Source organism: Micropterus salmoides, unplaced genomic scaffold, assembly GCF_014851395.1.
Source record: "Micropterus salmoides isolate LMB-PRFRI ecotype aquatic unplaced genomic scaffold, ASM1485139v1 Ms_hic_scaffold_4, whole genome shotgun sequence".
NCBI classification, from domain to species: domain Eukaryota; kingdom Metazoa; phylum Chordata; class Actinopteri; order Centrarchiformes; family Centrarchidae; genus Micropterus; species Micropterus salmoides.
This window is the reverse complement of record NW_024043372.1, coordinates 10,005,532-10,033,352: the sequence shown is the minus strand read 5'-3', so window position 1 is coordinate 10,033,352 and position 27,821 is coordinate 10,005,532. Positions and strand designations below refer to the sequence as shown.

The window sequence follows — 27,821 nt, the reverse complement described above, 5'->3', positions numbered from 1 at the left end:
TCAGTGTTGCTGCTCTTATAAAAACGCTACACGTTTTTCTGTTGCTGTGTGCGTCGTGTGTCGGCAGAGTCTATTCGTCCACTGCACATGATAAGACGTTACGCAGTTTAGTCAACCAACCAGCATATCTAGAAACGCTACAGACTCCTCTGTATTTATGTCAGTTTTTGTTCTCATCACAGTTCTCATCACACTATCACGGTCTTCTAAAGACTTATTTGTTTTTATGTAATTGTCCACGGGGTCATTGTATTACCTATATAATATAAAATCTTGATAATGCACACTTAGATATGTTTACAAAAGGTATTTTCTGTTATTTTATTTTTTATGCAAACAAAATGGCAATTGTATTTGTAGTTTTCAATATAAAACTTGTTGAAATGGTTTCAGTGTGTGTATCAGCACATTTTAATATTTTCTGGCACATTTTTACAATACCGTGATAATACTGATAACTGTGATAATTTTGGTCACTATAATCGTGATATGAAATTTTCATATAGTTTCATCCCTAGTTGTAGCTTTAAAATAAAGTGGTTTAGACATGACCAAGTGTGTGTGAACAACCCAACAAAGTATCGGGATGCCTGAACATTAGTCTCAAATATTTTATAGATTAATCATTTGATTTTCAGACTTTCCTGCAGATGTTGGAACCTGGCTTCAGGGATTTACTCCCATTCAGCTACAAGAGCATCAGTGAGCTCCAACACTGATGATCAAGTCTGGCTCCCAGTCTGGACTCCAACCCATCCCAAAGGTGTTGGATAGGGTTGAGATCAGTGCTCTTGGCAGACCACTTAAGATCTTACACACCACACTGGGAAACAATATCTGTATGGATTTATTTTGCACAGGGAGATTATCTCTAGGAACACGAAAGCCATTTGGCACAAAGCTGGAAGCACACTACTGTCCAAAGTATCATAAGTAGCATAAAGAGGCTCCTTTATAGGAACTAAGAGGCCTAGACCAAATCAAGAAAAACAGACTGAGACAGGGTGTCCACAAACTTTTGACTATATAGTGTGATCTGAACTGTTGTTTGTTTTCTGTCTGTCTGTTTGTGTTTCTCGACCCGTCCGACTTCTTCGTAGTAAATCACCAGATCACTGCTATTCACTTCATAAATAGTGAGTACAATATAGTTATAGCTGTTAGAAATGGTGGACAAAACTAAGAAAATAGGACCCAAGATGCAAAAAAAACTAAATCATCCTTTAAAGTTATTTGCAGCTAAATACAGTTCTGGACCTCAGCAGGGCGTCCCGATAGCTGTTGAAGAGTCTTTCGCTGTGTCATAGCAGACTGCTGGTTCTGTCGTCAATATGCTCTTCGTCTCCTCTTTGCTGGAAGGAGACAGGGAGGATGGAGAAGGCGATGTGGGTGAGGAGAGGTTGGAGGTGGCGGTGGTTGAAGCAGATGACGATGAAGAGGAGTTGCCATCGGGGAGGCACTCTTCACAGCAGCAGCAGCAGCAGTCCATGAAAGCCTGGCCCAGCGAGCGACACAGGAAAAGCAGCAATACCGGTGTCGCAGAGCAACGCACAAATAGCAGGAACTGTCCAATCAGACTCAGTGCTGGCAGAGCCAGAGCCGGAAGCGCATCGGACACCTGGGCAGAGACATACGCCAGGGTGATGTTACAAATGCTCTCCGGCAGGTTGCATGTGATGTACAAGATGGTGAGTGCCATCACAGTGGTACGCAGCCTCTGCTCCCTCACATGCTGCTTCTTCTTTGTCGAAGAGGAAGAGCATCTGGCGGTCACCTTGTCACCGCCGGGTTTCTGTGGAAGACGCTGGGCTAACACTTGCCTCGTCACCAAGTCGCAGGCCAGGGTGAAGAGCAGCGGCAAACAGATGTAGCACCCAAAGAACCACCACATGCGGGCCTCGTGGTAGGTCAGCACCAAAGAGTAGATGTTCTCTGGGAGCTCCACAGACGGCTCACAAACACAGATATCCACCTTGAACGCGCCTGTTCGAGCCCTAAAGGCAGCCATCAGTGAGCCTCCCGACTGGCTCTGCTGCAGGTCAGTGGTGAGTGTCGGCAGGCTGACATTTTCCTGGAGGAGCTGCCATAGCAGCAGCTCAGGAGCGGCCAGCACCATGGAGCCCACCCAGATGACGGAGAGCTTGGATAGGATGGACTGGCAGGGCTCCACCTTCGGCTTCTGAAGGGGCCCGGGGCTGGTGGCCGCATGGAAGCGATCAATACTCAGAGCACAGAGGCTGAATGTGGCCACACCCAGAGAGGTCACCTAAAAGAGAAGTGAGAGAGAGGTGTGGAAATGAAGGTCAATGGAACAGGTTTCTTGGGGAATACGCAATTAATAAGAAGAATAAGTATAAGCAATTAATAAGAACAATGTTTGAGTTGCCCATTTGAGAAAAAATCCTCACCTGCTGGTGGTGACCCCCTCCAGCATGGCACTCAATTGTTCTTTTTTATCTAGTTCTTTCATTCATCATAAATACCCCTTCAATGTTAAATAAGTACATTTTTTAATTACTTTAACTACGCATAATCTATGTCTGTTTATATTGCAGGAGGCTGGACCCTATCTCTGCTTAGATTGGGCGAGAGGTAGGGTAGACAACCACCAGGAGAACATTCAAACTGCAAATTTGAACTCTATAAATCCTGAAGCTCCCCTAGCTGTCCAGCAACAGTGTTAACCACTGCGCCACTGTGCTGCCCGCATCCATCAAGTCTGCAGTAAATGTCAAAGTTAGTTCCAGCACGCAACTACCCTAAAGCCCAGCTCCGTACTAGGAGAATGAATTCTATCGAAAAACCTCACCCTCAGAAACAAAAAGAAAAAGTATATTTCCACAATGTTTAAAGTATTGTTTTAATAGAGTTGCAAAACTGTACTGAACTCAAACGTCTTCTTCATTGCAGTGAACACAACATGGTGCCATAGTTACTGAATTCATCCAAAATTTTCTCAGAATCTAAAAGTGAATTAATTGAAACTGTACACAATGTAATCTTTAGCTTCAGCTGCCATTAGCGGCACAAATAACAGAATTTGAAGCTCTGTGAATGCATGTTGCTTTCCCAACCTTGCAACCTTACATGCTTGCACTTTTATATTAAAGGATATATTTTCTAACACAGTTGTTCCTCTTTTCTACTGATGATTCAGCCAGGGGTGTCACGTCCATCAAAGACTGAAGTGCTGGAGAACTGTGTCAATGGGAAAAATGAACATGACTTGCAACTTTTGTTTATGTTATGTTATAAAAGACAATCAGTCCGGATGCACTCCATGCCTCCAAGAGGTCCAATAGCCAATTTGGCCCAAATGTTGTTCTCATTCATAACTAATAAGTGAAAAACATAGTAGTAGTAAATTATTTATTACCATTAATAAAGCCAGTAGTGTTACTAAGTATAAATCCTTTACAAAGGCTGCCTTATAAAAAAGTGCTATTGAAAAGGGAAAGTTTTTTTTATATCAGCACAGACTTTTTTTTTTAGCAGAGCTACTTGCAGGTTGTCCCTTGACCTGTATTCATTCATGTTGCTGCTCTGATTCCAGTTTGACGTGGCCTGTTAGCATGACTGAGAACTCAGACAAAGCGTCCTGCAGACCGTCTAAATTGTTTTGTTGCTTAAAGAACAGATTTGAGGCTTTCCTCTGCCTTATTATGCCAACAGCTGTTTTATTGTTGGTATTTTTTACTGTTTGTTGTTTTATTTTAGTGTTGTTTCTTTAGATGTTTCTCTTGTAAAGCACTTTGTTACCTTGATCTGTGAAAGATGCTACACTAAATTCTTCCTTACAGCCTATAAGTGAATTAGCCAAAACTACGTAAGACCTAGGTTGTGAAAAGCTTTAGAATACAGAAATAGGTAAATAAAAAGGAGCCACAGAGGGAATAGAGCCATTACGGCACTTAGCTTACACACTTGGGACAGTTATTGGTACCTCGTGCACATTAAAGTCTGTAGTTTTGGCCCAAAACACAGACTATCATTACAGAGACTTGTCCTCCCTCTGTGAGTGCTTAATGACCTCAAACAGTTAAGACACAACTCAAGATAATTACCACAGAGCTCTAATTAGCATGAAAATAGTTTAACTAAACGAGCACAGGGGCAGCTGGCAGCCTGACCTGCTTTAAACACTGCTGAATACAGAGCTCAGAGCACAAACTGCTGAAGTCCACTTTAAAAAAAGTTAAATAATTAGCAAGAAATGAATGAATGAATTAGCATAAAAATAGGTGAAGCAACAAAGAATAGAGGGGGGCAGCAGCCTGACCTTGTTAAAGACTGCTTCGTACAAGCTGTTATTACAAATTAGTAAAAGTCCACTTCAGTGATTTAAAGCTCTGTAGGCGTAAAAAAAAAATAAAATAAAAGAAAGTACTCCACAGGCCGGCATCCAAGAAACAGGAGACTGATGAAGCCAATGAAAACTCTGCAATGAGTAACCAACAGGCTGTGACACATAATTACTGTGAGGGTCTAAATTCAGCTACTGATTGGCTTAGATGTGTAATTTATGTATCTTAATGCATTATTGTATGATTCGTATATTGTTTGATGTATGTATGAAGAACATTGTGTGCTTTACCGCGGGTCACCGTGAGTTCGGTTGTTCTCACTTCTGCATTCTCTGTACTTGTCCTCTGGTCTATTCTCATATACGTTAATGACCCAGGGCCCCTATCTGACAGGCGTTAGACAAAGTTCCTGTTTCATTGACTGCATTGTTTTAGTAACTGCCATTCACAATCATTTTCTGCTCAGCTTCGGAAGCTATAAACAACCACGCTATACAGCTCTATAAAAACTCATTCACACCTCTTTGTAGTCTCCTGCAGACTGCTCTGTACTCTCTATGATTTGTACCTCTGAAGCTTCAGAATAAAATACGACAAAGACAACTCTGGTTTCAGGACCAACTTTATGTCACATCACAACATTTTGGGGAGTTTTGACTGATGGCTTTGGATTCGGTCAAACTTGGATCGATTTTCTTTTTACTATTTTCAAATTTTATTGCCTCAATGATGAATCAACAAAATAATCTTTTGATTAATCAATAAAGTTGCAGTACTACTTCCAATAAAATAATCAACTTTCAGAAGAATCATATTGTGATGATGTGATAAGACCTGAAACAATAAATCGATTAGTTGATTGAAATTTTTTTTAAATAAAAGTAATTTCCTCTAGAAAACATTCCTTTGTTCCAGCTTCTCAGTTGTGAGAACATGCAGCTTTATTATGTTTTATGATATTGTACATTTAATATCTTTGGGTTTTCAACTGTGTTCAAATTTCTTGAGTAAAACAAGCAGACAAAATGTCTTGTGCTTTAGAGCTGACATTAAATAGACCAAATGATTAATTAATTAATCATGAAAATAGCTGGCAGACTATTTGATAATCAAAATAATAATCATTAGTTGCAGTCCTAGATCTGATCTTATCTTGTCATTGCTCTACAAATCACTGATCAATGACTGAGTGTGAGGGTGGGAGTGTAGAGCAAGTCCACTGATAAAAGGTTGGCGGTTCGATTCCCATCTCCTCTTGTACACATCTCGACGTGTCTTTGAGCAAGACACTGAATCAGAAAATCTCATATGTATAGATGGGGAGAAAATTTAAGTTACAGCGAAGAAAAGCACATTTTCCATTTGTTCAATTCTCGTATTTAAATTAAAGCAGTTCTTTCATGAAAATGTTTCTGGAAAATGAAGCTGCTTGTAGATTTAACACAAGGAACTGAAGTCAAACACCAGTCACAGAGTGTCATCTCTATTTTCCCCATAAAGGAATGGAAATTATTTAAAAGTATATGGACTCATCTTATTTCCCAACATGAAGGTCTCCATTAGAGCTGAAACGATTAGCTGATTAATAACGTAATCTAGTTCCAGACTCTCACATGTGGGGATTTCTCTCTTTTACATAAACTATTATCTTAAAAGGTCACTTTAGACTGTGATCGGCATTTATTTCTTTGACATGTAATAGATCAAATGATTGCAGCCCTAGCCTCTATGTTGTTTTGAAGCCATCTCCATTCTGCCAGAAATGAAATTTAAGTAGAGAAATATTAAATCCTAGTGCAGAAACACTGGAACTGGTATTTAATACTAATAAAAGGACTGAAGAGTGGCCCACGACATTTGTTTTATCATGATCTCCTGTTTTTGTTACAGACAGCAATAGTGTCATTATTGAAAATTAGTTTTGGATCTCTACACCCTGAACAGTAAGTAAGCATAAGAGTCGCTTCATGTGGGGCCCCAGCCGGCCTGCCCTGACAGTTCATAACAGGCAGCTGAGCACAGACCATAACAGTACGTCTGTTGAAAGTAAAGACTGCTCTGAGTCTGAGGTGCAACAAGACACAAGCAGGCCATTCATCCCAGTCCTGGATGTCTCTTTATTAAACTGGAAAACATTTACAATGACTTTAAAACCGGGGGAAGGGGGGACAGATTAATTATCATCACATTAAGTTGTTTGTTTTAACTTTTTGATTTGTTTGACATCTCTTTGCCTCACTATGGCTGCATAATAGCTGAATTGGTACAGATATCTAGATATCTTTAGATACATTCAGCTATCATCTTTTGGCTAATTTATACCATGAGTTACCCTGTGCAACAATAAATAGTCCTTTAAATGATTAAAGAATTTGTGCTTCTTGGGGTATTTTGAGATTAAAAACGTTGTTTATATTGTTATTCTTTTTAATGGTAAATAGCAAAAGTAATTACACCTTCCTTCTGGTGAACTACTGATAGATGTTCAAATCACCTAGTTTTAAAACATTTAAGCACATTAAAACATATTTATAGCTGAGGTATGCTTATGGTTAGAATATTAAATCATGCCAGAACGAAAGGTGAGCCAACCAACCCCGGTCTCCCCTATAAACAAATTTAAATAAAAAGTTTATTCATTTAACAATATTTCTAATCTCGTGATGTTTCGTCATACTAGAATTTCAGGAAATTAACTTTACTTGAGTAAAATGTTTCAACATCCTTCAAGTGCGCCACCTGAACTCTCACGCGCACAATCAACCTATCCTCCTCACCTCCAGGTAGGGCACGAGCCGACAGGACAGGTCTCCCAGCAACCTCTTCAATGTGAGCTCATGGAAGACGACCACGGGAAGGCAGAAGAACAGCACGAGGAAATCCCAGAAGGCGAGCCCCGCCAGGATGCAGTTCCACGCGCTCTTCAGGTAGAAGTTGTGCCACACTATGCACATGAGCGCGAGGTTCCCCACGATGCCCGCTGCGAACAGCACGAGGGCGAGCAGCATGACTGCGTACGCCCAGTAGGAGCCGTCGGTGACCGGGAACAGCGGGTTGAGGAGCCCCGACCCGTGGCCTGACGAAGAGTTACCCGGCGGGGCGGAGGCGTCCCGGTGGCTCCGCGGTGTGGTGAAGTACCCGCTCGGGTCGTCGTGCCGCCGCGGATGGCTGTAACTGCTCGGTAATTGCGGGTCTCTTTTCCCGAAATTCCTATCTTTGGCTCCTCGGGCGACTCGCTTCAGCTCGGGAACTCTTTCCATACGGTCCAGAGCCTCCAGGGTCCCCGCAGCCGGCGCGCCAGCATCCCCTGCCCGCTGCCCCTCCAGCGCGTCCTGGGCTGCGTGGACGTGACGGAGCTCAGCGGTCCGCAGAAAGAGAACCAAAAGACACAAAACCGGGCTCATTTTTAAAAAGGTTTTTCTGATCTTTGAACTAACTGGTCCGTGTTATCTGTCTCTCCTACAGACATGTGCTGCGACAAACATTTGACTCCTGAAACAAAAAATGTCCATAAAACAGTTCGTCTCGCAGTCCGACCCCGCTTCTGGTCCTGATGGAGAAGTTTTGAGTCTCCTGCGCACTTTAGCACTTGTTATTCACCAGGATCAACACAGTGAAGACAACTGGGAGCTTCTTCCGGTCACACATTTCAAAATAAGGAGGAAAAATGAGCATGAGATAAAGTGAAGACTTCTTTTCTGAGCGTGGATATGCTAGACACTTTAGTTTTTAACTCACATCACTATATAAAACATATAACAATTAGTTAGTAATTAATTAGTAATTGTCTTCAGTTTGTAAGCAGAAGTAGATCAGTCAAATAGATCTCACGCAATTCATTATTATCTAAGTTTAGTTTGTCTAGTTTTAAAGACTTTTATTTGCTTCAATTGATAATATTCTTACAAGGTGTATAATTACAAATAAACTTTTTGTTTAATTAAAAACATTTTTTTTAAAACCAGAATTCGGTTTCAGGCAGACAAGAGAGGGTTCTTAGAAAAACAAAAAAACATTTTAGCCCATCATGTAGAGCCACTCTGAGACCCACTTCTGTTTTTAAATAAACAATACAACTTTATAACTAAGTGTATTCTCACAAACTGAAAGCTTCTTCATATTTAATGAACAAAATCTCATTTCACTTTATTTCACAGCACAAAGGGACACTGAGGCTTCTCATCAAATGAACAGCGTGACGACACCTGCAGCATTTCCAGGTCTGCCGATCTATTAACTGTCTTTTTAGTCTCAGTAGTTTGACTCCAGAAGCCTGACGACTGTGATACAGTAACAGGTCCTGTGAGGTACAGAAGACCAAAACTGGCTTAAGAAAAGTTGTTTATTTCTTGATTTTATTACAGGTTGGGTCCCCTGAAGTTGTGACGGACTGATGCTGCGTACTGTCCAGAAGTTCATTTGCAGCATCGATCCCATGACTGACCACAAAATAGAGTATTTACTAAAATAAAAAATAAATCTGATGAACTTGATCTTTCTCTTGATGTTTGTCTTCAGCAGCCATTTGGTTGCTGACTGTGAAAAGAAAAATCAGTCTGGGGCACAAAATGGCACCAAGAGAGAAATAATCTGTCTGCTCCTGATTCTGTAGTCCTGACCAGCAACCTCTGAAACACAGAGACTTCCCGTCCCGTAATCCTCAAGTTTTCTGAGATGCTTTCAGCTTCTTCCGGGCATCCTTGTGTTTCTTGCGGTACTCCTGTGGAACAGGAAAGTAGAAAACTATTTGTTAAATCTTCCCCGTTTCAGTCCATGCCATCACTAGTTCAAATGTGTTTGAGGAGAGGTTTCTCAAACCATACATGTGTATTCAGAATTGTGAATATGAGCACATGTGTAAATGTCCTTTAACAAGTGAAAGTATTTAGCTTCAAGAGCTATAAAAACTGAACTCTTCAGTTCCTCCTTAGGTGAGCCTTGCTCTCAGTTGGTTGTGTTTGATCATGTGACTACACTCCTGCCATGCTGGACATATGAAGGTGTGTGTGAAGATCTTTCTGTAGCAGAGGGTTTTATTTCATTCAGTGAACCTGTAACCATGTGTAACCAGACCTTACATAATACCGGAAGCACTTCGCATTCACCAAAGGGAAAAAAATTAGATACCTTATCTCGTAAATCAGCATGGATTGGCTTCAGCCCCTCTGCGATGCCGTCATAGCTGTCATTTACACTGGGGACTTGTCCCCACCACATTTTGAAATGGCTGATTTTGTCCCAATCAAATTTTGAAAGCATTTGTTAAAAATGTTCTGAAAAATAGCTTGCACCAAGAAATGTTAACTAACAAGTTAAAACGCTGTTTATTTGTACAACAAGAAAACATGCAATGCAATTTAAATAAAGAAGAAACAAATGTGCATTGTCCTAAAAAAGTAACTTAAGCTAAAAAGAACAAGCAGCTGATAACTGCATTATATTCTGTTATATTTTTATATTTATGAATTGTCACCTCCCAGCTGAATTTTTTGTTTTGTTTCCCTTTACATAAAAAGAGACATTTCCACCATAAATTGGAGCAGGAAATTTCCTGCATTCTGGGGACATTAAGTGTTTAATACTACAATTTTCTGGAGGACCTCCAGGCCTCACGCTCATAAATTTCAGCATTCTTCAAATAGTGTTAAAAATCTTCTCAGCTTGTGCATTGTCACATCTCGTGATCCAAGAGTATCATCACGCCCCTAATCTGAGCCCTTGTCCCCACCACTTTTCAACACAAAGTGATGCCCTTGGATGCTGTACACAGGATAAGTGGTTCACAATGGATGGACTGATTTTATCTCTTCTCATAATTAATTACGAGACCCCGATCTCCCGTAATTATGAGATATGCGGTCTAATTTTTTTGTCTTTGGTGAATGTAATGCGCTTCCATAATGAACCGTTATACTTTTTACTTTAGAATGAGCCCCGTCTTTCTACATACCCCGCAGGTCCCCTTACATGGTACCATAGCTGCCATGTTTCTACAGTAGCCCAAACGGACAAACTGCGCTACAGAGTTTCGTCACCATGTAGAATACGCACGAGGAAGAAAGAAGAAGTACAAGTTGAAGTAATAGTGGTAGTAGTAGTGGTCCAGTGTATTAGAAGTAAGAAGAGAAGTGAAATGTGGACAAATGGAGGACCACACCTATTATTTAGCACAAGACCCGACAGAGCGTGTCGGATGCTGTAGCTTCTCCTTCACACTTGGAAAGGGAGGGGTGAGCAGTGGCTGAGCTGTGCTGCAATCAGGTTGCAATTCGCGATCCTCACCACTAGATGCCACTAAAACCCACACACTTACCTGAGTCTCTACCTTCTCTGATTTGCCCCAAACACTAACACTGATCAACACATTGCCTTATACTTGGGGGTCGTGGAGTACAAGGCAACATCAGATATGTTTTTAGTCTAGAGAGGATAGAATTACTAGATTGCCTGTACATATAATTTACAAACCCAAAAAAGTAGATTTTGTGTTAAGTTACTCTTTAAACATTTTCAAAACAGAAAACTGTCTTGCACAAAGTTCTTGCAATTCTCACTTCACTACGTAAACGAGGTGCGACTGTTTTTGATAACGTTACTGTGTGAAGCTCATGTAAACTGATGTGTACCTGTCTGAGGGCACTCCTCCTCTCCTCCCACTCCTCCTTCTGCTCCTCCAGGTGAGAGGACCGACAGAACAACCTGGGACCCTCTGATGGAAGAGAGAGAGAGCGTGCAGATCAACGTTAAAGAAACAGCACAACATTTCAATGTTGGGATCATGAAATTATATATGAAGATTTAATCTGCTGCTTGAAAACAGGAAAAAATAAAAAAATAAAAAAGTAAATCATCTTACCCATCAATCTGCTGTCTTCAGGGAAGAAGAAGAATCGATCTGCATTTGAAGGAGTCTCCTCTCTGTGAACAGTAACACAAACACATTCAGATGACATTTGATTTTAGAATAACTGTCCCACTCTTTAACAGTCAAACCGCAGGTCAATAGGTAAATGTTAAGGCCTCAGCATACCTCAAACATACTGCGTCCTACAAGTATTTTAACTTTAACAGACAGTGTGACAATCAGTGTAGAGAACTTCTCGCTCAAGCTCTACTTTTTCACTTCTGCGACGAACGAATATTCGATTAATCTATTCATCGAGCAACAGAAAATTGAAATCGTAACTATTTTGACAACTGATCATTATCATCTTGTCATTTTTAATAGCATAAATGCCAAATATTCTCTTGTTCTAGTTTTTCATAAATTATACTAAATTTACTTTATTTTGGTTTTGGCCTGATTGTCGGATAAAACAAGGGCTTTGGGAAATCATAACAAGCCCTTTTCACTATTTTCTGACTTTTCATAGACAAAACAATTCTTTGATTAATTGAGAAAACACAAATTGAAAACAGTCGTTCGTTGCACTCCTAATAGAGACCCTTTGACTTTTGATACGATCGGACAACAGGTCATACAGCCGCTACATGATTAAATCTTAATTTTTCCTCACTCTGCGATGTTAGCGGCGACGCTTCTGTGCTCCTCATCTTCCTCCTTTTCTTCCTCATCCTCCTCTGAGCTGCTGTCATGGAAACGTGGGTCTTGCTGCCATGACACCTTTGGCGCCGTGATGCTCTCTATCTTGTACTCTTCTTGCAGAGAGAAAGAAAGACAGATTTTAAAAAATTGGGATAACAAATCTTCCCTCCGACAGTGTGAAATATCCGAGATATGACCTACCTGTCTCTCTATTCTCTGTTTCTGCATCATCTCCAAAAAAGGAGAATTTAAATCCAGAAGACTCAGCGCTGGGATCAGCTGAGAAGAGAGGTGACAGCGGGTTCGGCTTTTCATCCTTCGCTCCTGGCTCCTCTTCTTCCTCTTGATCCCAGTTCGTCTCCTCCTCTCCTTCAGCGACGTCATCCTTCGTCGCACTGAACACGGCCTTTAGATCACCAGACACGTCGTAGTAAATCTCCTTAGAAACCTCCGGAAGCTTCTGAGCCTCTTCCCTCTTCTTCTTTCTGGCTGACTTGCTGTGAAGACAACAGATCACATGACAGTTTTACTAGAGTGCAGTTTGAGGTGATAATGATGACATCAGTTGAAGAACATTTTGTTTGGATGAGTTTTTCTAGGTTTTCAAAGCGTGAAAAATTGATGCAGCAGAATTAAATGTGGATTCATCCGCTGCTGAAAATAGTCCTCAGCAAGTTATCATCAATCTTTCCTCCTATTTGAGTAATGTATGCTAAACACTACAGTGACCAGCTGTTTTAGGAAATGACAGCCCTTTTAAAAAATTAAGCTGTATATTTCTGAGCCCTTTTTAAAGATTTACATCTTTTTCTTCTCATGGGATTTGTTAACAAGACCAAAAACAAAGAATAGTGTCTTACGTGTGGCTGATATCCTATCTGGTTAATAAGGTCACTATTAGTGCTGAGATAGTTTCTGTGTTCGTACCTCTCTTTGGGTTCATCTGTTTTGGTCTCAAACGCAGCATGTTCCTCTCTGCTGGGGTCGTAATGCAGCGCTGAGACATCTCTGCAAACACAAACATTTCCTTTTTAGAATTTATTTCCTATTGAATATCAAATGTTCCAGTTCAGAAGTGGCTGTGATCCAGACTTGTGTGTGAGCGGCTGACCTGAAGGTCTTGGCCTTGCCGGCCGTCTTGCTGCTGCCAAGGACGCTGCTGCTGCTGAGGATGCTCTGCAGGATGGACAGGTTCTTTTTCCTCTCCTCCTCCAGATCCTCGTCTTCTTCCGTCGTACTCCTCTTTTTCCCTGAATCATCAACAGTCCTTTTATTCACCGGGTAGAGATGCTCACGGGTTTCATTTCAGTGTACAAACCCCCAGCAAGACAAAACACAGCGTACACCACAAAGAGCATCTAACAGACCAACAGGCATCCGACTACAGTACAAACATAATCTGTGTGAGTGTAGAATGAAACATAAAACTTTAGAGCACAATCAAATTTATTAAAATGAGCTATTAATAATTACAAAATTAATTAAATCTTTCAGCAGTATTAAAACATAATGTAACCCAACACGTCTTGCTCTTTATGAAGTGTATTTTCAGACCTGATAGAAATGAAACTGAGAATTTCCACGTCTGCAGGATAAGCTCCTATTTTATCTTCCTTTTAGATTTCAACAACCCCATTATCGTATCTATCTGTCTATATTAGTTAGTGCCGCTACTAGTAAGGCTCCAGAATTAATTTTCTAAACAAAACTATGACGAAAATATTCCCAGACAACCTTTTTTGTAGTTAAAACAAAATAAAAATGAACATAACTTTTGAAAACAAAAAATATGACAAAATGTGTTACTGTCTAATATTCAACGACCTGCATCCATCGTTGTGGAATCACTGTTTCACATTGTATCCTCCTGATTGGTCAAATAGTACGTGCCGAAACCTCTAAATGATCTCTTCTTCTGAAGCTGATGTAGCGGTTTGATCTGTTGCACTTATCAGCATGAGCTCAACGTTTCACTAACATTATGTCTCTGTTTGTAATGTTAGCTAACATTACTGATACTTGGGGGGTAAACAAGCAACAAATTTATGGACTAGATTCACCTACAGTTTGCACAAAGAACATACCAGACCTCTGCATCATTGTCAAGAAAACATCCTTTCCTTCTCACCGTCTTGGCCTGCTTTTCTGACTATGACCCCCGCAAACACCAGCACCAGTCAAAACCTCACCTGAATCCTCTTCTTCATCCTTGTCCTCCTCCAGGAAGCGAGAGTCCATCCGGAAACGCTCGTCTGTCCCAAAGCGAGATTGCAGCTCCATCAGCTGGATAATACACAAACAAACAACATCAGAGGCAGGTGTCCAATCACAGCGCTGATAACTCGACGCAATGAGACTTGAAATCTGGTTCCGAAATCTATAGCACCCAGAGGATGAACCCTGATGACTTTGGTGACCTCTGACTATTCTGATCTAGCGCTTTAAGCAGTCAGGCATTTTCCTTTCCTGCTTGGGAGACGATGTGATCTGGATTCTAGGCGGAGGGCATTGTGGATTTGCATGGGAATGTTATAAAAATTATAAAAGAATATAAAGCAGCACTTTTTCTCACCTTCAGTCCTGCTCGACCTTCAAACTGAGGCCTGATGTCAAACCTGCTGCCATCCTCCTCTTCATCACCATCCTCCTCATCCTCACTGCCGTTGAACAGCTGAGGAACAGACGACTTCACGTGGACCTGACCACGCACACACACACACAGTTAAACCACAGCTAATTAATCTAGGGTTTGAATTCCTGTCACTTGTATCAGAGAGAAAACTGTTGAAAGATTATCATCCATAAAAGTGAACAGTGGTGGAATGTTACTAAGAACAGAATACAAATTAGAGACTTTTACTTTACATGAGTATTTCCATTTTTTGTAACTTCTACTAACTAAGTAACTTGTTCTAACTACTCCAGAACATCTCCGAAATATTGAACTTTTTACTCCATTACATTTGTCTGACACCTTTAGTTACCATTTACTTTTCAGTAGGGCTGAACAATTAATTGCATTTGCGATATAAAAGCAGAGTAAAGCAGTGTGCAGACGAAGCATCAACTTCACACGTTACACTGTACCTGTTGTTGTACAATGGCCTTAAGCTTGACAGAAGCTGACGCCACAGAAATTTTAGTATCACACACAGGGAATGAAAGTAGCACCCGCCACCCGCGGGTAAATTGTAAATTATCGAGCCATCCACCGCATTGATGGACAGGAAAATGCACAACAGAAAGACACGTGTAGTAAGGTAAGCGTATTGTGGTGATCGGCGCCTGCGTCACACACACAGCCCCCAGTCAGCTCAGGAAATATCTGTGAAACAGCGTTTCAAACCAAACTCACAAGTCTGAGAAAGCCAGCGCACTGCTTACCAGCATGGTAAGGGGTTGAATTGAACCTCAAACTGAGTATTTTTTGTTTGCTTACTGGGATACAGAAATATGGACTCCTAGGAGATTTGAACTGAGATAAGGACTCATTAATTGGTGGTTGAACTGTGGGTTTTGTACCGCGCACTTACTGTATAATACACTGTGGTGAACTTAGTTGTTCTTGTGGTTTTCAGATTAAAATTTTTCATACCTTTCCTGTACAGTGAAAACCATGTAGCTCCAAATTGTTTTGATAAACTGAAGGATGAGTGTTCCTATATGATCTGAATACTTCTTCCACCAGTGAAAATCAATGACTAATAATTCATAAATAGATAAAAGCAGGCATTTACATAAATTCATTGGTACATTCTAAACTAACTAAATACGATGTGACCTAGTTCTCACTCACCTTTTCTTTTATTGTGTTGTTCTCACTGTCTGATGCCTCGTCCTCAGATTGGCTGTCCTGGAATAGCGTCTTCTTGGACGCTGTGATCTCTGAGGTCATCTGCTGCTTATCTTCATCATCAGCCTCATCATCATCATCAGAGCCAAAGACGATGTGTTTTCCTGCTCCTGCTTTTGGAGTGTCCTAACGAAGATTGATATTGGCGTTAAAAACGACTCTGAATACGTTTATGTTGCTCCAAATCAGCTGGATGTGGAAACATGCAACTGAACACGTTCGCCACACCAACATAAATATGTGAAAATGTCTCAGTTGCCAAGTTATTGCAGGTTTCATTTTAAGATGAGTAAGCACTGCTTGTGTAACACACATAACAGCTGGCCATTCAGAGGCTTAGGATGCATCATTTCAATACAAACTTAATAAATCTGCATCTTTTCCTAATCTTTTACCAAGGGCAAGACTCAGTTTAATAAATTACTTTATAATCTCAATCAAATTACCCAATTAATTATTTTATTATGATAAAATATTAAGTCTATTTTTTGGTTTTCTTGGTCCAATCCAGACCCCACAGCTCTAACCCACCTAACCTAAACCTGATTCTAACCCCAACCCGTTAAGCTACACCTGAACTGAACACACATTCGGCACCCACCAGGTTGGCTAGAGCTCCCTGGATGAGCTTTTTGTGTTCTTCTGCCTCTTTCTGTCTCTGATGGACAGCAGCCAGCCTCCTCATGTTGGCCTTCCTCTGCCGCTCCTCTTCCTCTTTAGCTCCTAATGGCACCCGAGAAGGAGCCTCCTCCTCATCCTCCTCTTCTTCCGCGGAGGACTCACTGTGAGGAGCTGTGGGGGGTGCTGCTTTCGCAGCATCAGCAGAAATGATCTCTTGTTCGTCCTCCTCTTCCTCAGCGGAGGAGCTGGAGGATGAAGGTAACGCCGTTGCTGCAGCTTTAGCTGTAACAGCAGTCTGATTGGCCTTCGTACTCTCCTCCTCGTCATAGTCACTGCTAGAGGAGGAACCCGTCTCGCTTTTCTCAGCATTTCCTGCAGCTTTAGTTGGAACCAGTTTTAAAACTCTTTGAGCACCCATGTTCTTCACCTCCACCCTTTTCTCCTCCTCCCTCTCTTCTTCTTCTTCCTCTTCCTCCTCCTCCTCACTGTCTTCTTCCTCGTACTCACTGCTTTCTGAGGTTTCGGGTTCTGCATGTTTCTGTCCGCTCAGAGTCCTGCTGGTTTTGCTGTACGTTTCTCTGAGGTTCAGCTGAGGAGCTTCATAGTCCAGCTTCTGTTTTTTAACCTTACTTCCTGTTCCCTCTTCATTCTCGTTCAGCGCTCTCGTTCCCTGGAAAGCGGGCAGCGACGTTGACATGACGGCTTTTCTTTTCTTCTTTTTCTGTTCATCATCGCTGCTGTCCTCCTCCATGATGGCGGCGAGGATCTCTTCCGGCGTGGTGCCTTGCTTGGGAGCAGGTCGTTCAGCAGGACCCGGGGTGAGATTAGTTTCTTGTTCAGAAGAGACACTGAGGATGCTGGGAGCTGCAGTCTTAGAGGTTTGCTGCGATTCTTCAGCTAGCATCTGTAGATCAGCCAGCGAGATCTCCAGACGGGTGACGTTAGAAAACATGGCTTCATAATCAGAATCTGAGCTGCAATCAGTTGATTCTAACTCCTCATCGTCTTCATCATCCTCATCACTATCTGATTCTGAGGAAGGGGGTTTTAAAACAGGGAGGACTGTCATCTTCTTACATTGGCTTTGGGAACTCTGTTTACCAGAATCTCCTCTCTGCTGTGTGGAGGACGGTTTCCTCGAGGTGAGGTGTTCTTTAGCATCTGATGAATCGTCCTCTTCCTCTCCAGCTTTATTTTTCTTCTTTGTCTTTCTCTTCCTGCCTGTGTCCTTTCCTGAGACATGTTCAACAGTGGGCAGAGTCAGTCTCTCCTGTGGTGGAGGAGGAGGCTTCCTGGAGGCGAGGAGTTCATCCGTGTCTGCGGAGTCGTAGCCATTCTCTTCATCATCATCTGGACCGCCTGGAATCCCAAAGAAAAACTTGTTCTTGCACAGTTTGTCACATTTTTACAGCATATTTAAAAGAATATTTACCTGGTCGTCGGATACATCCTGAGCTACAGTAACATTTACTTAAATATTTGCCCAATAAATTGACTTGGATATCAGTACTAACTTATCACAGATTTACTGGTATGGTAACATACATATCGTTACATTCTCTTAAGCTGACGAGACACTTTTTAATTCTCAAATTAAAAAGGAGTTGGTGTTTAAAACAGATCACCTTTCTGCTGCTGATGCAAACGTCCACCCTTCACCAAGTAGTCAAGTCCGACGACTTCCAGGTTATCCTCCTCCACTTCATGCCGCAGTGCATCATGGGAGGTGTTCTGAGCTGCCACCATTCTGTGGATTTCCTCGTCTGAGTCGATATCACTTTCAGTCAGAGCCCCCTTCCTCTGAGCCGGTCTGTGGTTGGTTGGTAGTTCATATCCGTTGGTGAACTGATGAGCCTCGGTGTGATCGACAGAGTCAATGTGATCAACAGAGTCAACCATCTGCTTGAATCTAAAGAGAAAGAGACCAGAACATCATGTGTATATCCCAGAAGTGGGATCAAGTTACTGTACAGGTGAAACTAGCATATCGTGCAAAAGTTCATTTATTTCAGTAATTCAACTTAAAAGGTGAAAATATATTATATAGACTCATTACATGCAAAGTGAGATATTTCAAGCCTTTATTTGATATAATTTCGATGATTATGGCTTACAGCTTATGAAAACTCTCAAAATTAGAATATTGTGAAAAGGTTCAGTATTGTAGGCTCAAAGTGTCACACTCTAATCAGCTAATTAATCCAAAACACCTGCAAAGGGTTCCTGAGCCTTTAATTGGTCTCTCAGTCTGGTTCAGTGGAATTCACAATCATGGGGAAGACTGCTGACCTGACAGTTGTGCAGAAAACCATCATTGACACCGTCCACAAGGAGGGAAAGCCTCAAAAGGTAATTGCAAAAGAAGTTGGATGTTCTCAAAGTGCTGTATCAAGGTATATTAATAGAAAGTTAAGTGGAAACGAAAAGTGTGGAAGAGGGCATGACACAGCAGGGATGACCGTAGCCTGGAAAGGATTGTCAGGAAAAGGCCATTCAAATGTGTGGGGAAGCTTCACAAGGAGTGGACTGAGGCTGGAGTTACTGCATCAAGAGCCACCACACACAGACGGGTCCTGGACGTGGGCTTCAAATGTCGTATTCCTCTTGTCAAGCCGCTCCTCCTATAGAAACCTGTAGGACTGTTAGGAGCAGAAAACATTGATTACCTGGTTCTGCCCACAGCATTATGGGAGTTGACTGTGTCTGTACGACTCTTCTTGGGTCTCGATGGCTCATACGGAGGGAACTCTCCCCGCCTCTTCTTGCTGATGTCGTCATCCCCTCCCTGTACCTCCCAGGTGAGCTGGGTGACCGGTATTGGCTGGTCTTCGGTGGACCGGTCCAACTTGCGGATGTTGTGGCTGTATTTGGATGGGTCGTACTTCAGGGTTCGAGCTTTGCTGCCTTTCCGACACCGGAGCTGCAAGACGGGAAGGACTCGTCCGAATTTACTGACCACCCAGTCCTGAAACCAGAGCACCCAGAAGACAGTAAACACCTCCATCCTCACACATGATGCTGTGCGTCACAAAGCTGATTAACGTAAACTCTCCAACAGTGGCCGAGGCATTCTTCTAACCTCAGTGGCCTTTATTAGAGAGAGACAGGCTTTTATTCCTAATTTCACCTGCTTAGTTTCTGCAAACTCATCCACAGGACAACAGATAAACATGTAGGATGTGTTAAGACACATTCCCTTGGTGTGGGAGACCCAGGTTCGCTTCCCACTGTGGCACCCACCAATGTGTCCCTGAGCAAGACACTTAACCCCTAGTTGCTCCAGAGGCGTGGGACCTCTGACATACATAGCAATTATAAGTCGCTTTGGATAAAAGTGTCAGATAAATGACAAATTATCAATTATCACTGTCTCCATCAGTAGAACAACAACAGAGTAACATCACCACTCTCCATCTCTCTTCTCTAACAACATGCAATTTTCAAGCACAAATTAATTCAAGTTCTTTCACTTTTAAGTTTTCCCGATCGATTAAAGAGCAAGTTTATTTGTACAATGTAAAAAGCTTTAAGGATTCTTATGAATGTTATGTGTTCATATTAGTATTGCTTGGGCTCTGCTGGATCTGATTTCAACACAATGACAAGACCTTGTGTCCTGGAACTTCAGTCCCCGGGACCGCAGACTTCATGGTGAAGTTGTCCACGCCGGATTTGCTCAGGGAGTCCAGCATCTTCTGTCTGTGGTCCTCAGCTGCAGGCTGCTGGATGCGCTGCTCCTCTGCCACCTGCCGCTCCTCAGCCAGTCTAAGACACAAATACCACACTCATCACCCTATGGGATCTATTATCATAGATTATCAGTCTGTAGTTCAGGGAGGCGGAATCATTTTTACTTAATCAACTCTCTGCTGCTTTAAGGAGCCATTTCTCCATCAAGAATTACTGGAATCAAAGAATGCCTTAATCCTACAGAACTACTTAAATTTTTTTAAACAGATGGTTACATACTACTTCCTCTCCTGCTTTCATTTTATAAGTTAAGATTTGGGTTTTAGCTTTGTCAAAGTTTTAAACAGATTTGGTGTCTTTGCCATTGACACAGAAATCTGCTGTTGAGGGTTTGGTTCTGATCTGAACCTAAAAATCAAACAGTGTATGGGATCCTCCTTAAAGTGTGTGCAAAATCACAGCTATCTTGGTAATCTTTCAGTCGTTTGAGTCATTTGTCAAGCAAAAATATCTTTGGGTTTGGGATGGTTGGTCGAATAAAACATGACGTCTGAATACATCACCTTTGACAGAAACTTTTTTTTCCTGTCATTTTACAGATAAAACAATTAATCGATTAATTGAGAAAAAAATCAGCAGATCAGTGGAAGATTTTTTTTAAATTTACGTTCCAGCCCCATTTAAAGTTTAATTGATTTGTTAAATATATCAGCTTCCTCTCCCCGCATAGTAATTTCCGTGTTAATATTAGAAAGACTTTCCTGGACTTTACCTGTGCAGGAAACTCTCCTTGGCTGTTTCAATCTGTAGAGTTCCTCCTTTCCATTTGGATTTGTTCAGAACCGTCAAACCTACAGAGGAAACACACTAATCACATACTGATGATACAACACAAGCGCTTATGTCAGTTATAATGGAACACAATGTAAAGGACTCGAACACAAAACAAATCATCATGTTTGAATATTTTCCAGAACCAGAATTGTTCAGTGATTTTTCTGATTCTGTTTCGTTTCAAGATACTGACATGCAGGTTAAAGAAAAGAAACTGAAGTTTGTAATCCCCCTGTCAGTAGTATTTTCTCCCGTTATAGGTAAAATAAAACTTCATGGTTGAATGACACTAAATGACATATACAGATGGATGGTTCTTGCAGTACGACAGCTGTCACTTACATTTCTTCAGATCTGCGTCTGAAATGTTGATGTTAATGTAGCCAAAAGTTTTGTAAGGAGTACCTGCAGAAGAACAGCAAGAGTCAGAGCAAATATAACTCACTGAGGAACCTCTGAAAAAAACAATATAAACAGCAAATATGATTTATACCCGATGGAACCACAACAACCAGTTCTACAAAAGAAGCCTAAAAATGTTTCTGTTCACTATAGGACGATAAATCTAATTTTGATTATCACAAACACGCATGTACTTAAAATTCACACTGAACATTTCCCAAATCTGTTTTAAGATTTCTTTTCTTCCAGGCAACCATTGGCACAAAATCATTTGGTGATGTTGTGAGCAAAAAGTTCTGTTGGTGTGTTTAAAGAAGCTAAAATGTCTACTATTTGAGGGTCAACTGATGAAAAACATGCTACTGATATATGGAGTCTGGACGGCGCTAATGGAATAATTGCAGACTTCCCCTATGTTTATTTGAAATTAATCAATTCATTGATACAAAGCTTAAAAATAATTTAAATACACTTGTGTTATGACCCTAGGCTCGTATATTTGTTTTTGTGTGTGTTCTGTGTTTCTCCTTTCTCTCTTACCACCTGGTTGTAACAACTTGGGCATTAATGAATAAAAGATTTTTCTGTAAAACGTATTCTGTCTTTAAATTTATTTTTTTTAGTTGAATTTAAAAATGGAATCAGAAACTGCTGTATTAAATGTACATTTGACATTTAATTCTTGTGATCGCTTCAATATTGCTCTTAATAAAGAGACATGTAAGTAGGCCTGTGACAAATCTTTCAAATTGATCAATTTATATATTGCAGTAATAATGCCAGTGGCAAAAGCCAGACTCCACACTGACAAACTATAGTTTTTGAAATTTAAAAGACAAACCAAATAAGCATTATTATTTCAAACTCTATTTCTTGCATTAAAAGTTGCTTTTCAATAGCTGATATTTAAGAATCATCTATCAGAGCTTCTTTGAATGCACCAAAGGGATTTTTTCAATAGTCTTTAATGATAATGCTGACCGTGATGGATTGCACATGTATGTCAAGAAAGTGTAAGATTTCAGAATGTATAAAACATTTAATACAGCATAAGAATAAACAAAATTAAATTTAAAAATTAGACATTATTGTTAACATGGCTGTCAGAGTGTGCAATGGATTCCTCACCATCCTCGTCCCTCCTGGTCCGGAGCTCCACATCCTCCACATCTCCAAACTTTCCAAATCGATCCTTCAAATCCTTCTGGGTGATCGAGTGGCTCAACCCACCGACGTACAGCCGCCGCATTGCTCCGTATCCACGTGAACAGTAACTGCACAGACAACCAACACCAAGTTAAACCATTGTCCATAAACTTGGGGGTTTTACACCCCGGCGCCTCAAGTCTGCATGTCGAGGGGTCATTGAGGAAGATACTGAACCACACATTGCTCCCAACGGCTGTGTGAATGATTACTTTCTGTGGATTGTATATACACTGCTCAAAAAATAAAGGGAACACTTAAACGACACAATGTAACTCCAAGTCAATCACACTCCTGTGAAATCAAACTGTCCATTTAGGAAGCAACACTGATTGACAATCAATTTCACATGCTGTCGTGCAAAGGGAATAGACAACAGGTGGAAATTATAGGCAATTAGTAATAAAGGAGTGGTTCTGCAGGTGGTGACCACAGACCACTTCTCAGTTCCTATGCTTCCTGGCTGATGTTTTGGTCACTTTTGAATGCTGGCGGTGCTTTCACTCTAGTGGTAGCATGAGACGGAGTCTACAACCCACACAAGTGGCTCAGGTGGTGCAGCTCAACCAGGATGGCTCATCAATGCGAGCTGTGGCAAGAAGGTTTGCTGTATCTGTCAGAGTAGTGTCCAGAGCATGGAGGCGCTACCAGGAGACAGGCCAGTACATCAGGAGACGTGGAGGAGGCCGTAGGAGGGCAACAACCCAGCAGCAGGACCGCTACCTCCACCTTTGAGCAAGGAGGAGCAGGAGGAGCACTGCCAGAGCCCTGCAAAATGACCTCCAACAGGCCACAAATGTGCATGTGTCTGCTCAAACAGTCAGAAACAGACTCCATGAGGGTGGTATGAGGGCCCGACGTCCACAGGTGGGGGTTGTGCTTACAGCCCAACACCGTGCAGGACGTTTGGCATTTGCCAGAGAACACCAAGATTGGCAAATGGCGCCCTGTGCTCTTCACAGATGAAAGCAGGTTCTCACTGAGCACATGTGACAGACGTGACAGAGTCTGGAGACGCCGTGGAGAACGTTCTGCTGCCTGCAACATCCTCCAGCATGACCGGTTTGGCGGTGGGTCAGTAATGGTGTGGGGTGGCATTTTTTTGGGGGGCCGCACAGACCTCCATGTGCTCGCCAGAGGTAGCTTGACTGCCATTAGGTACCGAGATGAGATCCTCAGACCCCTTGTGAGACCATATGCTGGTGCGGTTGGCCCTGGGTTCCTCCTAATGCAAGACAATGCTAGACCTCATGCGGCTGGAGGGTGTCAGCAGTTCCTGCAAGAGGAAGGCATTGATGCTATAGACTGGCCCGCCCGTTCCTCAGAACTGAATCCAATTGAGCCCATCTGGGACATCATGTCTCGCTCCATCCACCAACGCCACGTTGCACCACAGACTGTCCAGGAGTTGGCGGATGCTTTAGTCCAGGTCTGGAAGGAGATCCCTCAGGAGACCATCCGCCACCTCATCAGGAGCATGCCCAGGCGTTGTAGGGAGGTCATACAGGCACGTGGAGGCCACACACACTACTGAGCCTCATTTTGACTTGTTTCAAGGACATTACATCAAAGTTGGATCGGCCTGTAATGTGGTTTTCCACTTTGATTTTGAATGTGACTCCAAATCCAGACCTCCATGGGTTGATAAATTTGATTTCCATTGATCATTTGTGTGATTTTGTTGTCAGCACATTCAACCATGTAAAGAAAGGAGTATTTAATGAGATTCTTTCATTCATTCAGAACTAGGTGTTATTTTAGTGTTCCCTTTATTTGTTTTGAGAGGTGTGTGTGTGTGTGTGGTGACAGCTTCAGGAATCATCTATAACACAATATGAGTGTCAGGTGGCTCTCTCGGTCTCTCTTTATATTTATAAAAACACTTGTTTTGTCAAGTGTTGATTTAAACTATATCCTCCTAAATGACCGTAGAGTTGCATTACCTTTCTTAGACGGTTTCAACAAAAACTGAGCATTATAAGTTAACTTCATCAAAGCATGTTTTATTGTAGAGCTGCTGATAAACTGCATTAGCTGCAAGTAGGTGCACCTAAACTTGTAAGCTACAAAAATGTAACGAGAAAGATCAATAGGATAAGATTCATATGATCACAACCATATTCACAGAGGGAAAGTAAGAAACACAACGGACGCAACTTCTTGATTAGAGGATTTCAACGTCTCCAGCAGCCTGAAGAGCTTCACTGAATCTTCGGAGGAACTAAAACAGCGGCACAGAAAGTCTAAATAAACAACATCTGAAAACACATTCACTTATAACTGAGCTGTCACGATAAATCAACAGGTTTAATTTATATCGACGGAAAAACCAACTAATGTTTACCTCACATGTATCCAGCTGGTGTCACCGTTTACTCTGTCCGGGGCTGCACTCCTCCTGACGACTTTTCCTTCCGCACTTGTTTCCGCTGAAGCGAAAGGTTCCGCTGTGGTTTAATAAAAACAAAACAAAAAAACAAAACAAATGAAGCCAGAAAGGGGTGCCTGTACGTTTATCTATAACAATGTGTGATTATGATGGTTAATCAATGAATAACTAATTATGTTTCTATTGATTAGCTCAACGACGTAATAATCATTCTCGATTACCAACATCTGTGAGTTTACGGATAATTTACGGCTTTCTATGTAGAGGGGGTTCTCGCAATTCCTAGATCTAACAGCTTTTTGTTTTGTGCCTTTTAACAATAGTAAAGCGCTAACGTGTAATTTTTAGGTATATACGTATAGAAATTTGCGGCATTTGTAAAAACTATGAGGCACAGTTTCTGACTCTTCTTCACAAGAATCGCCTCCCACCCCCCTACACGCGTTAAGTGGTAGAGTCCGGAGGGCGCGAGGCTCCAAACTCTTTCGGTTGTCAGGTTGAAGAAACTTGAATCACTGAGGTGAGGAAAAGTGTTTAGTTTTTATAAAGCAGTAACACCTGTTTATATTTGTGAATTTAACACTTTAAAGTAACTATTTATTTACTAAACGGAGACGAAGTTTAGACACGACAGTTTGTTTAACCTCGCCTAACGTTAACGTTAATTCGTCACCTCAGCCAACGTTAACTAGATTTTACTGCTGTGGATAAAATTTAGAGCGTATTTCTTTTATAACTTAGCCTGCCAGGCACGCTTTGAGGTGGGAAGTGCATAATATTTCAAACACAGTGGGGAAAAAACAGACTTCTAACGTTATTTGTAAGTTTATTCCAGTATCATTTGCACTCTGCTCATTACACAGTTGTGTCAATCTGGCTACATTGTTGTTGTTTTGGTTAATGGTGTGTGTGTTCAGTAGACTGTAGTTTGTGTCTGATTATTGCTTCTATGAGTAGGCACATCGTGAGCAATGTATGAGCCATAGTCAAATTCCTGTATGTATACATACCTGTCAAATGTTCGCAATTTCCCCTCGGGTTCAAGAAAGATGTATCTATATCTATCTAACTAATCTGTCTAAAGCTGATTCTGATTTACCTCGTTACCAGACTAAAATATCATAGCCTTTTAATGCTTGTGGTCCCATAATATATTCACTTTATATTTTTGACTTTTTTATATTAAAAAGTCAAGTCTTAGATAGCACCCTCTCACCTTGCAAGTATATTGTTTATGCCCTTTTCTGACAGTTGTCTTAGGGCTGCAAATAACAATTATTTTCATAGTCGACTGTCTGTCGATTTTTTTGACTAGTTGTTTGGTCCATAAAATGTCAAAATGGTGAAAAATGTTGATCAGTGTTTCCCAGAACTCAAGGTGATGTGCTCAAAACTCTTGTTTTGTCCAACACCCAAAGATTTACATTACATTTACTCATTTAGCTGACACTTTTATCCAAAGCGACTTACAATTGCTATATATATCAGCGGTCGCACTCCTCTGGAGCAAAAAGGGGTTAAGTGACATTCTCAGGGACACCAGAGATGATATATAGGGCTTTGGGGACACATTGCTGGATGTGTCAGACTGGGAATTCAGATAGAGATTCAGTTTACTGTCATAGAGGAGCAAAACCCCCCCAGAAAAGATTAATATTTAAGAAACTGGAATCAGAGGATTTATACTCAAACCAATTAATCGATTATCAAAATAGTTGGCGATTAATTTATTAGTCGACAACTAATCGATTAATCGACTAATCCTTGCAGCTCTACTAATTTGCCTGTTCATGTTGTTTGTATTGTATTCATTGGTGTTTTTATGCAGTTCTCTTCACCCACTGACACTTCCAAATGCTTTTTTAATTCAATCTGTCTGTCTGTCTGTCAATCAGGATGGAGGAGAAGATGAGCGAGGAGAACATTGAGGATGTGAGATCACTGGAGGCTCAGATTGAGTGTCTCCAGGCTGAAGTTGCAGCGTTGCAGCGCCACCAGCAGGACATCCACAAGGAAATAACATTCCACTTCAGTGGACAAATGCAGGATGCCATGTGAGTTTTATTTTTATTCTTAATTAATTTTTAAATCTTTCCTACTGAACTTACTATTGATGACCCCTGGGTGGTGCAGAGGTGTGTGGTTAAGTAAAAAAATGGTAATCAGAAGTGCTGAACTGTAAATGAACAGCCCATCTCCACAGGTTGTACATGTGTGGACAGAGACAAGAAGGGGGGAAGGAGAAGGTGCTGTCCAGACTGAAGGAGGAGCTGGAGGAGCTGGAGGAGGACCTGAAGCAGCAGACACGCATGAATGGCATCAGCCTGGACAGCTGCACCAGAAAGACTCTGCAAAGCAGTAAGAGTATAGCTCTGTCTGAATCCACAGCTTTCTCTGTTTTCTGACGTTTTATAGGTGAAATGAATCAATGAACCAGGAAAATTACCAGCAAATTAGTTGCAACCCTAATTCTTCATATGTACAGTATACTCACTGGCCACTTTATTAGGTACACCTTGCTAGTACCGCGTTTGCCTTCAGAACTGCCTTAATTCTTTGTGGCATACTTTCAACAAGGTGTTGGAAACATTCCTCAGGTCCATATTGACATGATAGCGTCACAGAGTTGCTGAAGATTTGTCGGCAGCACATCCATGATGCAAATCTCCCGTTCCACCACATCCCAAAGGTGCTCTATTGGATTGAGATCTGGTGACTGTGGAGGCCATTGGAGTACAGTGAACGTCATGTTCAAAAAAACAGTTTGAGATGATTTGAGCTTTGTGACATGGTGCATTATCCTGCTGGAAGTAGCCAACAGAAGATGGGTACACTTTGGTCATAAAGGATGGACATGGTCAGCAGCAATACTCAGGTAGGCTGTCATGTTTAAACAATGCTCAATTGGTACATAGGGGCCCAAAGTGTGCCAAGAAAATATCACCCACACCATTACACTACCACCATCAGTAGGAG

At 41.5% G+C, this 27,821-nt stretch overlaps 3 protein-coding genes and 1 long non-coding RNA gene across 8 annotated transcripts in view; 2 read left to right on the top strand and 2 right to left on the bottom strand.

Moving 5' to 3' along the window:
* Positions 1-467: 467 nt before the first annotated feature.
* On the bottom strand, positions 468-7,861 carry gpr37l1a (G protein-coupled receptor 37 like 1a). Its single transcript, XM_038695690.1, has 2 exons — positions 7,082-7,861; positions 468-2,266 (listed from the first exon to the last, which is right to left on the bottom strand). Exons 1-2 carry the CDS (start codon positions 7,706-7,708, stop codon positions 1,259-1,261), a joined length of 1,635 nt encoding a protein of 544 aa, XP_038551618.1. The 5' UTR covers positions 7,709-7,861; the 3' UTR covers positions 468-1,258.
* Positions 7,420-8,792, top strand: LOC119885599. 2 transcript variants are annotated; one of them, XR_005441371.1, is made up of 4 exons: positions 7,420-7,485; positions 7,770-7,987; positions 8,462-8,524; positions 8,669-8,792. It is a non-coding gene; the product is annotated as an uncharacterized LOC119885599 (long non-coding RNA). The 2 variants fall into 2 exon arrangements; XR_005441372.1 differs by lacking the exons at positions 7,420-7,485; positions 7,770-7,987 and adding an exon at positions 7,654-7,718.
* Positions 8,161-24,979, bottom strand: nol8 (nucleolar protein 8). Of its 2 annotated transcripts, none has more exons than XM_038695685.1 (18): positions 24,801-24,979; positions 22,379-22,524; positions 21,191-21,253; positions 20,787-20,865; positions 19,933-20,089; positions 18,991-19,289; positions 17,950-18,233; positions 16,305-17,683; positions 15,647-15,829; positions 14,423-14,548; positions 14,040-14,133; positions 12,962-13,100; positions 12,778-12,858; positions 12,052-12,347; positions 11,822-11,963; positions 11,161-11,222; positions 10,931-11,013; positions 8,161-9,024 (listed from the first exon to the last, which is right to left on the bottom strand). In XM_038695685.1, the coding sequence occupies exons 2-18, from the start codon at positions 22,497-22,499 to the stop codon at positions 8,965-8,967; spliced, it is 3,648 nt and encodes a 1,215-aa protein (XP_038551613.1). In that variant the 5' UTR covers positions 22,500-22,524; positions 24,801-24,979; the 3' UTR covers positions 8,161-8,964. The 2 variants fall into 2 exon arrangements, with proteins under 2 accessions (XP_038551613.1, XP_038551614.1); XM_038695686.1 differs by having other exon boundaries at positions 11,822-11,960.
* Positions 24,980-25,258: 279 nt separating this feature from the next.
* LOC119885596 (centromere protein P) overlaps positions 25,259-27,821 on the top strand; it is a 109,418-nt gene continuing 106,855 nt past the window's right edge. The window contains exons 1-3 of one of the 3 annotated variants that reach the window (XM_038695698.1): positions 25,259-25,365; positions 26,741-26,899; positions 27,049-27,203. In XM_038695698.1, coding sequence (XP_038551626.1) covers positions 26,742-26,899; positions 27,049-27,203 — 313 coding nt within the window. In that variant the 5' untranslated portion in view covers positions 25,259-25,365; position 26,741. Of the gene's footprint in view, positions 25,366-25,426; positions 25,666-26,740; positions 26,900-27,048; positions 27,204-27,821 lie in introns of those variants that run through there. The other 2 variants (XM_038695699.1, XM_038695697.1) reach the window with 2 other exon arrangements.

Bases quoted from the DNA above. Each gene is read 5' to 3' on its own strand.
- gpr37l1a (XM_038695690.1), bottom strand. From the start codon at position 7,708: ATGAGCCCGGTTTTGTGTCTTTTGGTTCTCTTTCTGCGGACCGCTGAG. The intron at 2,267-7,081 runs GTGAGGAGGATA...CTTCTCTTTTAG, and splicing joins GGCTCGTGCCCTACCTGGAG to GTGACCTCTCTGGGTGTGGC.
- nol8 (XM_038695685.1), bottom strand. From the start codon at position 22,499: ATGCGGCGGCTGTACGTCGGTGGGTTGAGCCACTCGATCACCCAGAAG. The intron at 13,101-14,039 runs GTGAGGTTTTGA...TTGATGATTCAG, and splicing joins GGATGAAGAAGAGGATTCAG to GGAAAAAGAGGAGTACGACG. The intron at 11,964-12,051 runs GTAGGTCATATC...TCTCTCTGCAAG, and splicing joins AACAGAGAATAGAGAGACAG to AAGAGTACAAGATAGAGAGC.